This window comes from Ilyonectria robusta (assembly GCF_021365365.1).
Source record: "Ilyonectria robusta strain PMI_751 chromosome Unknown BGZ61scaffold_20, whole genome shotgun sequence".
In the NCBI taxonomy this organism is placed as follows: domain Eukaryota; kingdom Fungi; phylum Ascomycota; class Sordariomycetes; order Hypocreales; family Nectriaceae; genus Ilyonectria; species Ilyonectria robusta.
Genome location: NW_025764454.1, coordinates 74496 through 89130, shown reverse-complemented (window position 1 = coordinate 89130; position 14635 = coordinate 74496). Strand labels below are relative to the sequence as shown.

Below are 14635 nucleotides of genomic sequence, written 5' to 3'. Positions count from 1 at the left end.
TTCACAAAGAGCTTCACAGCCCACCCCCAACCAACAGCAACAGAACAGCTTTGGTTGTGTTTACTCCCATTATTGTTCCACTATCATCACCGCAGGAGCTGGTCTCTTGCATCACCCTTGTCACGCGCAACTACACCACATCCACTTAATAACAAACCCCCAGACACCATCACCATGTCTACGTAAGTTGTTCCCCATCTTCCACTTACACAACCACATGGCTAACAATAATGCAGTCTGGCAGTCGACATGCCCTTCGACTTCACCTTTCCGTCGGCATCTATTGAGCGACCCAGCCCTCCTCCCATCATGAGCTCATTGCCCTTTGACCCTGCAATCCTTGAGATGGCCTACAGCCATGCCGCTGGTCACATCTCCGGTCATTCGCGCTCCTCTTCCAAGGCCTCAATCTACTCAACCGTCTCCGCCGAGTCCACTGCCGACTCACTCTGCTCTCGCCTTACCACTCCTCCTCGTGCCTCTCCTCCCGTCCGCCATCATGGACCCATCCTCCTCCCCAAGATCCGCTCTCAGGACCAGAACATTGACGCCACTCCTTGCAACTACCGCATGACCACCCCCCCGGCTCCCCGACCTTCTCGTCATGTCCGCAGCTACACCAGCCCTGATTCTCTCACTGGTCTCTCCTACCACTCTCCCGCTCCAGTTGCCAGCGTCCACCTGTCCTTCTCTAGTGAGCCCGAGGAGATGCCCGGGTCTCTGCTTGCCTCTCCTGCCGCCTTTGTCCGTGAGAACTCGGTTCCCTCTCACGCGCGCCGTGCCTCCAGCTGCAATCTCGATGTCTCTACCATTGACCGATATGGATACCCAACCTATCGCCAGATGCCCTCCTACGTCCCCGTCGCCGCTCCTCAGCCCGACTATGGCTTCCAGGTTTCCAACAGCTACAGCCCGCGTGCTCCTTCGCCCCTGAGCCTGGCTGCCACCCCGGATCCCACTCCTTGCACCACGCTCCTCAACTTCCTCACCGCGTCCAACCCAGCTGCCTCTCTGGTACGCACCATCTCATTCCCTCTCCGTGATGCCACCACGAAGCACTTTTGGTGGGACGTCCGCAACATCCGCTCGTGGTCCTCGTTCAACGCCGCCTCGGTCCTTGCTCTTCCCGGTGCCTCGGCCCTCCTGACCACTCCCGTGGCTGCGCCCCTTCTCACCCAGCCGGGCTTCGCCTCCCGCCATCCCGAGACCGAGGCCGCTCTCCACTCCATCTACGCCTCGTACTACCTCCCCAAGCTCAACTCGGCTCTGGCACTCTCCTCCAACCGCCCTCTGCAGCTCTCCGTGCCCCCCAAGACCTCGGGCATGAACGACCTCCTCTTCGTTGCTAACGCTGCCGGCGAGTCTACCACCGCCGCTGCCATGTTCGGTGGTAAGCCCACGGCCCGCGTCGTCGGCCTCGTCCGCAGTTTCGACCGCTTCAACACTGGCATGCGCGTCGAGGGCAACATCAAGCGTGTTGAGTACCTCCGTGGCCTCTCCGCCATCCACCACGCCATGCGCGAGCACGGCTGCCGCTATGGCTTCATCCTCACTGAGATCGAGCTGGTTCTCGTCCGCTGCGGCACTGAGGCCACCCCCTTTTTCGGCAACCTGGATGTCACCTCCATTCAACTCGCTGCCTCCGCTCCCGAGGGTGATGCTTCCACTCAGCACACTTCCACCCCCCTGACCGCCTGTCTCGCCCTCTGGGGTCTCTGCCAGCTGGCTGGTGATGAGACACTCGCCGGCAACCCGCTCTGGCGCGCTGACATTGGAGCTCCCGCTGAGGGCACCCGCCGCAAGGCCCAGCCCCGCGACTCGTGGATGCCCCAGCCCCAGCTCGCTGAGAAGCGCGAGGCCAAGCGAAGCCGCGGCTGGGTTTGGCCCGAGGATGCCATTGGCCGCAAGGAGCTCGGCAAGCGCGGTGTGCGATACGGCGGTATCTAATTTGATTTCTATCTCATCTCTACGTTTTTGTTTGTGAATAGCGACTGGTCACGACGCATGAATGACGGGGCCGTCTTGATGATTGGCGCCCACAATGTTTAGATGAAAAGGAACACGACGGCAATGACTTGGCTTGACTGAAATCTACTGTAATTCTCTTTTTTATTAATAACATGCAATATGGAAAAGGTCAAATGGACCATGGCAAGATAGAAACCGAATAAAAAGTTCAAAATGTACTTAACTTATTTCACTTGCCCTTCAACTTGACAAACCATTCGAAGTGAGAATCCATTAGTGAAGTAATAAAAATGAAATAAAATAAAATAAATACATAAAATAAGCACCATGCTTTATGGTAGTATTTATTCACCACCCATGATAAAGACGACAAGGGAGACGAAAGGGAAGTATCTCGACATCAAGACGCATGTCTGAATATGCGCTCCAGATGTTTCAGACACGATAGACAAAGAGGAGAATATTATGATATAAAATAAACACCACATTAGGGCTTATAAAGTTCATGTAATACTTATGAGCGATTATTTTTCTATACAGTTTTCTTTGGTAAGGACGACACAATCGTGCTTTTGGAACCACTCAAACCTCTGTTGCATTTGATCGAGTTTGATCGACATCGTCTCCCCATCTTCGCCTTCACACCCTTGAAGTTGTCGAGTGATCACCTTCGTACATGTGTCTTGATCGCCAACGACAAAGAGAACGTCTGTCTGTCATCTGGTGGCGACATTCAACCTCTGTGCACCTCCTGTGAAGCGTGGCCCGGTCTCGGCATTCACGCAAAGAACAAGGACGACGATGTGAGCCTCGTCGCCCAGAAGGACTCAACTGTGTGACATTCCACGCCTGGATATCGAGGTATGTCTTCACCATGTGCGCAAGATTTGTTTTTGTTGTACATCGTGAGGAGAGTGAACAATCCAGGGTTAAGAGAAAGATTCTGAACGAAGTTCCAAATCAAGGTCAGTGCCAATTTGTTCTGCTTGGGGTTATATAAATATGCCGAAGACGGCGACGACTACGATGGGTCCTTGTAGTGAGGGAGCTTGGACTTCATCAAGCGTCGCCAACTGATAATCCTCTCAGACTAGATCCAAAATGTTAGTAAATATTCATGCTAGTGATGGAAGGATTACGAGGAGCTTACAAAGGTGGTGGGTATAGTCAAACAGGCATAGCACTCGCTAAGGAACCTCATGTCGCCCTGCATAGGCTTGGTTGGAATAAGAGCACACTTGAAGTCTTTGGCTGCAATCTCTCTGATGTTTTGAAGCAACCAAAAGCAGTGGTAGGTTGGGCAATCCGAGGTACGCAGCCATCTCCAAGTAAGAATCCCACTTGACGGTGCGCTGAAAATAGGCCCTCATTCTGTCTGGGAGCTACTTTGCGTAGCGCTTCATGTCCCACGAAAGGCTATTTTGGAAGGTGATTAATTTGTAACATTGACGATTTCGGGGGAAGAACTCACTTATGATAGCCGTAGCCGGACCAGCGAGGAGGAGCAGCCACATTGTTGATGTGATCCATTTCAGCTTGCCCTCCGGGGAGGATAATGGTAAACTTCCAATGTGCCAGAAATTCGGAGAGGGAACAGGTGTCAAGAATAATGGCGTCCTTGTTGGTCCAGGCATCGATATCATCATCAATACTGGCGAATGGCTTCCGAAACTCTTCGGCGAAAACACCAACCTCATCATCCGTCAGGTGAAGGTTGACGCCCAGCATGGGGTTGTCCTTGACGAGGATCTTAGTCCCAGGGAACAGATCATCACCGACGAAGGTTAGACTTTCCCCGTCGAGCAACAACCTCACTGGATGTGGCAGGGAGTGGAATGTCCTGGTCTTTAAAATATGTTAGCATAGGAACAGACCAGCAAAGTACTGTTCTCACAGTAGGGGTATCAAGTTCCGAGCGAAACTGGTATGTAATATACTCCTCGTATATGCGCCACTATCGACGCCCCAAGTTGGAGTGCGTATTCCACTTTTGGTCTGATCAGTTAGCGTGACAGAAAGCGACAGAAACTGAACGAGATTTGTACCTACGTACAACCAAAAATCTTCTCGTATGCGAATAACAATACTATAGACGAAGACACGCCTATTTAGTGAGTGCATGTATCGTTCTCGACATGGAATTCTTCTTCTATTTCCTAGGCAACTGAGAGAGGGAGAGAGACACCATCCTGCTTAACATGCAATCAACTGATGTTTTTTTACCGTTTGCTTCAACAGTTATTACTGAGTCGCTTCTTCTACATCGATGGCTTATTCTTTCATTTCCGATTCTCCACGGCGTCCTCTGATTCCCCTGCCGAAAGCGCCTCGTCAAAAGTGCTAGAATCCGTTACTGCTTCTTACTGAATTTCCCTGGTGGGCTCTTCGCAGTGACCAATGAGTCTCGTGTTTCTAGTGAGAGATGGGGAGCTGCTCGGATAGTTCTCGGTCGGTACCGTCCTGGCCAGTTGGTGGAAGCTGGGATGTCGAGCTCTCCGACCTTCTGGGAAGCATACATCACTCAAATGAATAGTGAGTTAAATTAGGTAGATAAGTGTATGAAAATTATGTTTAGCTTGAACTCTCACATGGTCCTCATTAGCTTAAATTTGAACATGTCTGAATCCTCTAAAGAGAAGGCGAAAGACGAATTATCCTATATCTACAAGACCGAGGATTACAGAGGCACGATTCTTTTATAAGTTCTGCCCCATGAAATAATTAGCAACGCCGCCATCAGGTCATAATGAAGGCTAAGAGACGAGTTACTGTATGCGGGTAGTGATATAGAGCTCAAGCTGGCCTTTCTGTCTCCCGCTTACGCCGGCTGGTCTAGCAACGGATCAGGATACGCGATCCTGTCGGGTCAAATTCCTCAATCACCCAATATGTAGCGACTCAGTCACAGTATATAGCGAGAGGAACAAATGCAGTGAACTCATACAATGGCTAGTCGTCCGAAAGGTGGGTATCTAGCAGCAAGTGTGTGCGAAGCTGGCTCCTCACAGTGGTGGAGGCGGGGTCGCGAGTTCAGTATGGGCCAGCATGCGCACGAGAGAGATGCACGAACTAGGTGCAGCCCACGCCCAAGAGAATGGAGAGGTTTTTTTCAGTCAGTAATTTCAGTAGCGGAATGGGAGTCAACCTGGGCTAAGGAAAAAGAGCACTGCAATTTGCACACACAAGTACACGCTTCAATCCTAAAGACAATTATCAGCAATAAATCTAAGGTAACAGTTTAAGACATACCATTTTTTTAATAATATTTAGTCTTAGTATTTATCCCCTGATAATAATTATTATTGAGTTTATTGAGTTAGATACGAGAGCACGGGAAAAGAGGAACAATGTCAGCATGTAGGGACCGACATGCGTCTCCTCAACTTGTCCACTTTATGGTCCGCCACAGAAGACCATTTTCTGAGCCCTAACCAGACCTGGTCTCTGGGTTTGAATCATTATTAAAAAGTAACATCAGGGCCTAATTATTATCCCAATACACTCATCCATGTGTTCATCCATCAAGAGCAACATGCCCGCTTATAACGACTGCAAGAGCTTCTTCCAAAAGGTCGTCTGCCCCGGTACCTCGCCCCTGTTTACCGACCCCTTGGAATCCAAATCCGTTCTCCTACCACTATCAAGGTCGATCGACCAGCTACGCTTGATCGGGTCGCTACTTCCCCAATACAGCTTGCATGCCACATAGATGATTCCGAATAGGGGAATGAGGATGTAGGCGTCGACAAAGGTACCCGCGTCGAACGGCGACAGCGTCGTCCATCCCTGAATAAAAGCCAAGAAAATGCAGGCGCCGAGACCGAAATATGTGAGGCCAGGGTACCAGAGAGCCTTGTATGGCAGCTCACTAATGTTTCGGCCCTGGGCCACCCAGGCGCGTCGGAAGCGGATGTGGATGAGGCTGATGCTGCCCCAAACAAGGAATGTACTAACGCCAGAGAGGTTGACAATATAGCTGTAGGCTTTGGAAGCGCCGGTGGATACGTTCATCATGGATATGGCGCCGACAGCGTTGGTAAGGAGGATTGCCCAGACGGGAACGCCCCTACTGTTAGTCCAGCCAAGAATCTTGGGAGCCTTGCCGGACTGGGCCATGTACAAAACAGTCCGCGAACCGATGTAGATGGAGGAGTTGATGGCGGATAAGCAAGTGATGAGGATGAAGGAGTTGATAAGGTGAACACCTGGAAGCAATTAGTTTATGTTTTTGGGTTGCAAATCCCGGTTTACTCACCTCCTTCCCATCCAGCAGTCTGGATGGCGATAGTCATTGGGCTCTTCAGTGCCTTAGACTCTCCGTTCACGAGTCCATCGGCATTCGCGGGACAGGTAAGGCCAAAGAAGAAAGCGGACCCCATGTAGACGAAGATAATACGCCAGAAGACCTGGCGAATGGCCTGGGGAATAGCAACTCCGGGGTTTCTCGTCTCGGAAGCAGCAATGGCAATCGACTCAACGCCAGAGTAAAATGTCGAGCAGAAGACAAATACGGTGGCGACGCCGCGGAAGCCATTGCCGTTGAAGGCTCCAGGATCTCTCCAGTAAGTAAACCCAAGCGGTTCGCCCTGACCAACGAGACCTCCCGCAGCATAGACGATGGAGAAGATGAAATAGGCGGTCAGTCCCACGAGTTTAATGAGGGCCAGCCAAAACTCGGCCTCACCAAACGCCTCAATGCCGAGGAGTTGAAAGCCCATAAACACCGTCCAGAAGATCAAGAAATATCCCCACAGAGGCACGACGGGGCCCCAGTAAGTCATGATGCTGCATATAACATTATATTCGTTCGCTAACACAGTTGCCCACACGAGGACTTCCCATCAGACTGTCAGTGATGTTCATCTAGGACTTCAGATTGGAAAAACCGCACAGTAGTTAAAACCAACACCAACGGCGAAGGCCTTGTCAACGAGACGATCACTAAGTTGTATGAAGCTCCCTCCACCGGGGTAGAGTGTCGTCACCTCGCCTAAAGACTGCATGATTGAAAACGCGATGATTCCTGTACCAAAATCAGTTTCTGCTCATGGTTTGAGGTGCCATCATGACATCTCACGAGTCACACGTTTCTGAATCACGGCGCCTTTTCCCAACACGGTTCATTTCTTTACACAGGAACATACCAATTACTCCAAACCCTATGAGCAAGGAGGCTGGGCCACCGTTGTTAAGCGCGCCACCCGCGCCAACAAGTAAACCGGGCCCGATAATACCAGCAAGGGCCATCATGGACAAATGGCGATTCTTGAGACCTCTCTTGACGCCGGAATCCGGGTCGACGGAGCTGTCATCGCTTGAATCCAGGTGAGGCGACCCGGACTCGTAGCCGGCGAGGCCATCTTCGCCCGCGACGAGCTGGGGATCTTTGTTGCCAGACATGGGCGCTGGGGGTCGATGTTACTGATAGGGATCCAAGCGGGCGAGAAAGAGGCGCCGAGATAAGTGAAAGACAGAAACAGCTGAGCGACAGGCAGGACTAGCAGGCGCCTATATAAAAATGTTCGAGCTGTATGGGATTGAAGAAGAAAAAAAACCCAGATAGACTTGCGGTACGTTGGACGGCTGGGATAGCAATGGCATCACCGACTCCGCCTGACTAACGCAACCTGGAGCAAACGCTACAAAGCCAAGGATCGACCCCTCCTCGTCCCCCATATATTGCCCGAGTTTGCCTAGGTCTGTCTGCTCTGAACCAACACCCCAACGGCTCGCAGGGGTTGTGGATGAGATATTTGTGACTGTGGACCAGTCAGCGCCAGTGGCACAGCGAACGGGACGGATGTGGATGGGCGATATGTGGATGGATGTTTCGTGCTAATTAGCTGCAGTCTACTGCGTACTGTATTAGTCTTGGAATTAGCCGACTGGATGAATACGGTGGCAAGTCCCTCTCATTCTCTGATATTGGTCCCTTGGCTTTTCGGGATGAACACCCCCACACAGTAGCCACATTCACAATAGCACACGACAGATCGGATCGCCTTGCATGTGGCTTTCTTCCCCAGCCATTGGATTGCCTTGCTAGAAAACAGCGCCGGGATTGCCCAGCTGGAGAGCGCCATAGCCGCCGCCGATCACGACATCGCCGACCTGGGACGAAAAGGTTCGCAAACAGCCACAGAGTGGGGGGGGGCTTCTAGCGGAAGACATGGCTACATCGCTGTGGATTCGCTGGAGAGCGGCGGGTTCTGAGACACCACCATCTTTTTCAAGGCCAGGCTCAGCTACGCTTAGTGAATCTGAGACGGGAATGGACAAGCCTGGCCAAGAGGCTGGGGAAATCGTCCGACGACGAGATACTATTTGGTCATGGTTTGCTGATAGAATCAATTATGCCATCCTCCCCCAGATGGCGAGAGTCAGTGCGAAAGTCAATGGCGATGGCGATATTGGTCACGGTTTGCGTGTGCGCTGTGGCATCCAATGAGACATCTGTACCGACCACCCGCACCGTCTTCATTTTCTCTCGGCCCGAGTCCATTGACAATCCGCGTTGGCGAGAATCACGAGTGAAGGTATTTGAAGGTGCTCCCTGATACCCGCATACGACGCCCTTCTTCGCAGCCCAGACCGCCCTGCGCAATCTCGACTCCCCCGCCGAGTCCTCTCTCATCCCGGGCCATCGGCGCTTTCTTTCACCCATCTGCCCGCGGGGCCGGTCCGCCGATGGCCCTTGATCCTATTTAAGGCTCAGCAGGCTGCAGCTGGCAGGAACCAATCCTGATGCGTGAAACCGTCTCGGCAGGCCATGCTAATTTACGAGGCTAGCTACCCGCTGTGGAGGGTTCACACCCACCATCCATCATAACCCTCAGAGTAAGACACTGCAAATCGATGGGCCCATGAGAAATCCTTTATATATCAAGTCTTCGTTTATGATGTATTGATCGAAATTTGGTCAATCGCTTAGGTCATAGTGGCTGAGAAGACGGGATTATTTCCACCCCATGACACACGTTGCATCTCCCGTATTTCATTGTTCGCCATAACGCTATTCGCCCTGTCCCCACGCCCATCGCCACGGCATTTCATATCTCGACGTTTCCGAGAACCTCTTCAAAGATCTCCAGATTCCCTTCATTCCTCTTGTCAAACACCGCAAACCACACCTCCTCCCACCAACCGCCCTGGAACTCGGCTTCCTTCAGCACTTCCAGCCAGCAGTTGGCCACCTCCTTCGGGGGGTTCCTAAACGCTCCACACCCCAGCGCACCCAGCACGAGCAATCCGTGGTCCCGCTGCGCCGCCATTCTCAGACACAGCCGCATCTTGGTCTTGGTGAGCTCTCGATCCGAGGGCCGCGAGTAAACGAGCTTTTCGACAGTGCCGCCTGGTGTGTCGAACGTAATCCTGTCCACAGGTGGAGTGCGTAGTGCGGCGATGCTCAGCACGCTCACAACGGGAAGGTCCACTGGGCTGATGTCTGGCACAAGGAGCTTGTGGCCGGAGTCCTGGTCGGAACGGATTACGACCACGTCTGGAGTGTAGATTCCCATGCGCTGTTTCCAAGGATAATATCGTCGGTGCAGGGACAGGTAGAGCGAGCTGCGGTAGCAGAGGGCCTCTTCCTGAGCACGCGCACCTTTCAACCATCCTCCACCAGGGCTAACATTGCTGGCCATGTTCAACACGGCGACCCGGCCAGATGCCGGGGTTTTAGAGGCCGCGAGCGAGATGGCGGCGTTGAAACTGTCATCGTTGACAATCTTGATGGCGGTCCTTCCCGAGGGTGTCCGCTTGGGGCAATCCGCGGCCTTGAGCGGCGGAAGGGCATCGTAATAAAGGACTTCGGACCTACTGGCGTGAATGTTGGGCAAGTCCTGGAGGATGTCGGGGAGAACGGTGCGTGTCTCCTTGGCCACGGCTGCGAGTTCGGCCCCGCGTCTATAGCTGCCCTTGTGTCGGCCGCGTGACGATTGCGGATATTGGGACTGTTGTGAGGTAGCTGGTGCAGCTGCAGATGACGATTCCGCGCCAGCTGCTGAAGACTGCACTGGCTGAGAGGGTCTGGACGAGGGTTTCTTAGAGAGCCAAGTATCCAGTGTTCCCTGGCCAGATGAAGATGCCATGCTGAGTTTGGGTCCGTATTTTCGTGTACCTTTGAAATTCACGCAAATCCAGAGAGATGAACAATGTCGGTTGGTTTATTGAGCGGTTTGTCTCTCTTTTTTGGAGTTTGGCGTACCGTTTGATGTTGTGAGAGAGAGCGCGGGCGTGAGCCAACTTGAGCAGGCACCAGCAGCGCATCAGTCACGCCGGTGGCCTGGAACAGGCTAGTCACGGCCCGTTCCTCCTTCAGCTGCGGTTTCAACCGCCACGAGCTGCACAAACTCCCCAAAAACGAAAGAAATAGGAACCTCGTGCTCATACGGACTTAAAATACACATGACTTAATCATCATTTAGCTATTGTACATCTTTTTCCATATCCAGTGAAGGGGTATCTCCAAATCACTACGAGCGTGGTAGTACAGTTTATACATAGTTCTGAGAGAGACGAACACATGCCAACACATGTGATTGCATCCCTTCTCCATCTTATCAAGACGCTGCTCATGCAGGAGTCTTGATTGCACCCTCCGGAACTGCCTCCTCGGCCTCAAATTTCCTCGGGATAAGCCCCTCGGCCATGTCAATAGCGCCTTTCATGTCATTCTTGTTAAACAAGAAGAGTCCTTGAATCGCCGCCGTGCTCGTGTTCCTGTTCGATGGCTTTCCGTCAGGTCCCTCGCCAAATAGGCCGAGCTCGTCGAGCCGGACAAGGAAGCGCTCTCGGCCAGAATGGTCCACATCCACATCCCCGTAGAAGCGATCCCACATCTGCCCAGCTTGGAATCGAGTCGCCTCTCCAATACGGAGCATCAGGTCCACTCTACCGGGCCTAATCAGTGCGGGGTCAAGACGGTCAATATGGTTCGTAGTCAGGAACGCAATGCGCTCTTCTCCGGCAGCAACTCCATCAAGGGCGTTCAAAAGACCTGAGAAGGTCACTGTCGCACCGTTATATCCGTCAGAATCCCGTTGTCGTCGGTTGACAAATGCGGCGTCCGCGTCCTCTAGGAGCAGCAGACTCCTCTTGGGCAGCTTGGTCAACAGGTAGGCCAACTTGTCATCCGTCATCCCCATCTCACTGAGATTGATCATGGCAACACTAAAGTCCAGCTCTCCGGCCAACGCCTGGATGAAGGATGTCTTTCCACTGCCAGGGGGTCCGAACAGTAGGTATCCTCTCCGGTACGGAATTCCTCGGTCGACATACCACTGCTGGCGATCCATAAAGTCCTTCACGTCGTTCACGACTGACTCCTTGACACCTTCATCCAGAACCACAGAAGCCAGAGGCCGCTTCTTTCTGGGGTCGCCAAGAGGCACCCAATCCATTCCCCGAGCCGAGTATACCACCGTCTTGCCCTCGTTCGCCTTGGCTGCCAGCTTGTGCGCCTCGCTGAAGACGTTCTCGAAGACGTGTCGGTGCGCCCAGAGGGTCGTCATCTGGAGAATCTCGTGGGGCTCGCCCGTATTCATGTTGGCCGTGTTGTGTTTTTCTCGGTTAACGGAAATGTATGCGCTCCCGAATTTGACAATGTGTCGTCCATAGCCTGGTTGCAGGAAGAAATGCGCATGCGCCGGTCCGCTGGTGCCCGGTGTTCGCGACGCGGTCGTCGTTATTACTGACAGGTTGTGGATTCGAGTTAGGCGCGAGGCAATGAAGCCTGGGTTCTCGCGGGGCTGTGACAGCCAGGCGAGAATCCATGGGTAGGCAGGATCCTGCTTGCTGATTTCGACATTGACAAGTAGGCGACGACGGGCCGCTCCGAGGGTAGCTATCGCGCCTTTCCGAGCGAAAGCTGCGACTGCACCGAGGGAGGCGAGGCCAATGCCACCCGCAAAGAGCGGGTTTTCGAATAGGGCATTGATATTTAGCAACGACGCTGAGGCTGATTCAGTCGACATGCCTGTACTTGGAGAGCTGTCGAGAGAAGTAGAATTTGAGTGTGGCTGTCGAGATCGAAATCTGGATTGATGACTAATCGGGCTACAAGAAATCGAATATCGGGAGTGCTGGTTGCAAGGAATGTACCGCGACTCACGGGGTAGGATAATTTGGCTCTATCGTATATCGATATTCATGATGGATTTGATAGTGAAATATCAATATTTCGGATATCTCGATCGGTCGTGTGGCATGAAAGTGTTCAAGGGAGAGAAAGGCACACACAATATTGGCTGAAGACGATTGGGAGTTCAGCTAATAATACGAGTTCGAGACTGACGTCAAATTGACCATGAATATGTTGATCAACCATTTCAAGCATGAAGTGGCTGGAAACGATTTATACGGTAAAACAGATAGTGGTTCGTAGGATATCCTCATGATAATCGAGCTGAGCTCTAGGGTAGGAGTGAGTCAAAAGAACGCTTAGCGCCTTGAGAAGTAGGAGCATTATAGAAATAATAAAAATGCAGGAAAGGTGCATTATAAAAGCTCTTTATGCCATGGGAATAGTGAAATGTAAATAAAATTGCTAGCGAAATTGTCTTATAGTCGATGTTTCCAATTATATATACCTGGCGACTAATAGAGGTGCAATGAGTATTACAGTTGCGAATCACCTACTTAGCCGAGGGCACCAATGTAGACAGCACCGACAAAAAGAAGGCAACGAATGAGTTGGTTGGCATGAAATGCAAACGATCAAAAAAAAAACCGGATGGCGTGGTGAGACTTGAATGCTCCCGGCAGGGCTTGAACCTGCGACCCTCGCATTACCAACACTGGCAATTGAAGTATTAGTACGATGCTCTAACCAACTGAGCTACGGAAGCCAACCGATTTTGTTGAGGATCAGGTCTGTAATTTGGATATATGAACTTCTGTGAATCGGGTGGTTCGTGGGGGCAGATAAGTGAGGGCTTAAGGGCCGAGGGAGTGGGGGAGTGGGTTGGGGGTTGAGCACATGGGAACTGACAGGTGTGGAGGGGCTTCGGAACTCTTCTTACACAGTAGAGCGGGGTCAATGGACTACGGGTCATGGTGGGGTTTGCATTTCGTAAGGCCTACGTATTGGAGACATCTAATGGTCGGCGGAAGGGACGTAACTGGTAGCTTAGATGACTTAATGAATGACAGTGAAGTTGACGACGCTGGCCATGCGAGTGGCGATTAGACGAGACAGATGTACGAGATTCGTCAGGAAGTTTCACCGACAGATGGGGAATCAGGTCATGGCAATCTGGATGCTCTGGGCAGATATCGTACTGTTTCCCGGGGGTAGGCATCGGTGAAGACCACATGTCAATCCGGGACTCCATCAGTCCGTGAGTCCGTCAACCAGCGACGAGACAAGGGCCATTGGCAGAGCTTCCATTGCCCGATTTCCCGGCTGATTTATCTGGTTCGTTTTTCTGCAATCCCTCTCCCCGGGCATTCTTCCCCTGGGACCTGGACCATACTCCCGGGGATCGTTGCCCGACACCGGGTCTGGCCCGGGACGCGGACCCCATGCCCGCCACGCCCGCCGGACATGGTTGAGCGTGAGGTGAGACTCAACGCCCAGAGACGGGTGGAAGGGGAGGGATAACCTTGCAGCCAGCACGACTGCAACTGCGGCATATCGAGATTCCACCGGCACTGCACATGCGTTAGCCCGGCGGTTGGCCCTCTCAGCCTTCGACGGTTCGTCGACACTGTCGCCGCTTGGCCTTTGGGGGAGGACCAAGCCGGTGCGGAATCCCACCCGGCACCACACCGTCACGACGCCGCCAGCCAACCGTGGCAATCACGGTGTCAAATGGATGCGGGGGAGATGGGGACCATGGGGTCACACGAGAACAGAGGTCAGCGAGTTGCCAGCGGCGGCGAGTGATGGCTCCCGATCAACGCCCTGAAAGGACCTTCCCGTCCCGCATGTTTCCGTCCAGCGCCCCCGAGGCGTTGCCCGCGTCGGCTACAGTAGGAAGAGGGCTCGGCAATGAGGCATCATATAAGTCCGCCCAAGCCCCCTTCCCCTCGGCCAGAAGGTTGGCCTCTGTTTTTAGTGAATTGAGTCTTTAACTCAAGCCTGTCTCGCTTTCTGCTTGCAAATATATCCCTCCATCCTCCACCCTCCTCTCCACCACCTCCACCCAACCCGCCTGTCGCTTGTCGTCCACCATCGCGGCTCGGAGATCTCTTCGTGTAAGTCGAGCCACCGTCATTCTGAAAACCCTGCAAAAACAACTTCGTCCAATGCAATTGCCCTGCCCCATTGGAGCCTCCCGACCCCCTACCCCCACTATACCACCGAGAAGGAACCCTCAGTTCGACGCCAGGGAGCTCCGCTAGCTCGAGTGAGCCACCGGTCGCCGGCCGCCACGCCAGAGCCACAGAGCTGGAGCTGGTGCACATGTGTATGCATGCGTGTGCTGGTTCGTGTGCTCGTGCTCGTGCTTTCCCTGCTGCAAAGCATTGGGCATGAAGCTGGGCCGATGTCGCGGTACCACGGCGCTGTGGTGAGAGGCCAAGGTGTGAAAATGAGCGAGGCCGAAGCACCGGGGAGCTGCGGGATGGCTGCCGGAGACGATGCTCTGAGCTGTCTTCTGGGCTGAGGTGTGCGGTGAGCCTGCTAGCCCCCCTTTGGCTGCTTGGATGCATGGCTTGCTTGGCC

General features: G+C 53.0%; 4 protein-coding genes and 1 non-coding gene across 5 annotated transcripts; 1 reads left to right on the top strand and 4 right to left on the bottom strand.

Moving 5' to 3' along the window:
* Window positions 1-174: 174 nt before the first annotated feature.
* BGZ61DRAFT_481880 (uncharacterized protein) lies at window positions 175-1947 on the top strand (the record flags this gene model as incomplete). Its single annotated transcript, XM_046249345.1, has 2 exons — window positions 175-182; window positions 237-1947. The coding sequence occupies 2 exons, from the start codon at window positions 175-177 to the stop codon at window positions 1945-1947; spliced, it is 1719 nt and encodes a 572-aa protein (XP_046099864.1).
* A 3295-nt stretch (window positions 1948-5242) lies between these two features.
* On the bottom strand, window positions 5243-7854 carry BGZ61DRAFT_457978 (amino acid permease/ SLC12A domain-containing protein). The gene is made up of 4 exons (XM_046246700.1): window positions 7113-7854; window positions 6860-6991; window positions 6224-6802; window positions 5243-6173 (listed from the first exon to the last, which is right to left on the bottom strand). The coding sequence occupies exons 1-4, from the start codon at window positions 7366-7368 to the stop codon at window positions 5509-5511; spliced, it is 1632 nt and encodes a 543-aa protein (XP_046099863.1). The 5' UTR covers window positions 7369-7854; the 3' UTR covers window positions 5243-5508.
* Window positions 7855-9017: 1163 nt separating this feature from the next.
* On the bottom strand, window positions 9018-10058 carry BGZ61DRAFT_481876 (uncharacterized protein; the record flags this gene model as incomplete). Its single annotated transcript, XM_046249344.1, has 1 exon — window positions 9018-10058. The coding sequence occupies one exon, from the start codon at window positions 10056-10058 to the stop codon at window positions 9018-9020; it is 1041 nt and encodes a 346-aa protein (XP_046099862.1).
* A 483-nt stretch (window positions 10059-10541) lies between these two features.
* On the bottom strand, window positions 10542-11942 carry BGZ61DRAFT_496911 (BCS1 N terminal-domain-containing protein; the record flags this gene model as incomplete). The annotated part of the gene is made up of 1 exon (XM_046251072.1): window positions 10542-11942. The coding sequence occupies one exon, from the start codon at window positions 11940-11942 to the stop codon at window positions 10542-10544; it is 1401 nt and encodes a 466-aa protein (XP_046099861.1).
* A 778-nt stretch (window positions 11943-12720) lies between these two features.
* On the bottom strand, window positions 12721-12815 carry BGZ61DRAFT_t169. The gene has a single exon. It is a non-coding gene; the product is annotated as a tRNA-Ile (tRNA).
* Window positions 12816-14635: the final 1820 nt, after the last annotated feature.

Bases quoted from the DNA above. Each gene is read 5' to 3' on its own strand.
- BGZ61DRAFT_457978 (XM_046246700.1), bottom strand. From the start codon at position 7,368: ATGTCTGGCAACAAAGATCCCCAGCTCGTCGCGGGCGAAGATGGCCTC. The intron at 6,803-6,859 runs GTGCGGTTTTTC...TCTGATGGGAAG, and splicing joins TGGTGTTGGTTTTAACTACT to TCCTCGTGTGGGCAACTGTG. The intron at 6,174-6,223 runs GTGAGTAAACCG...AATTGCTTCCAG, and splicing joins GACTGCTGGATGGGAAGGAG to GTGTTCACCTTATCAACTCC.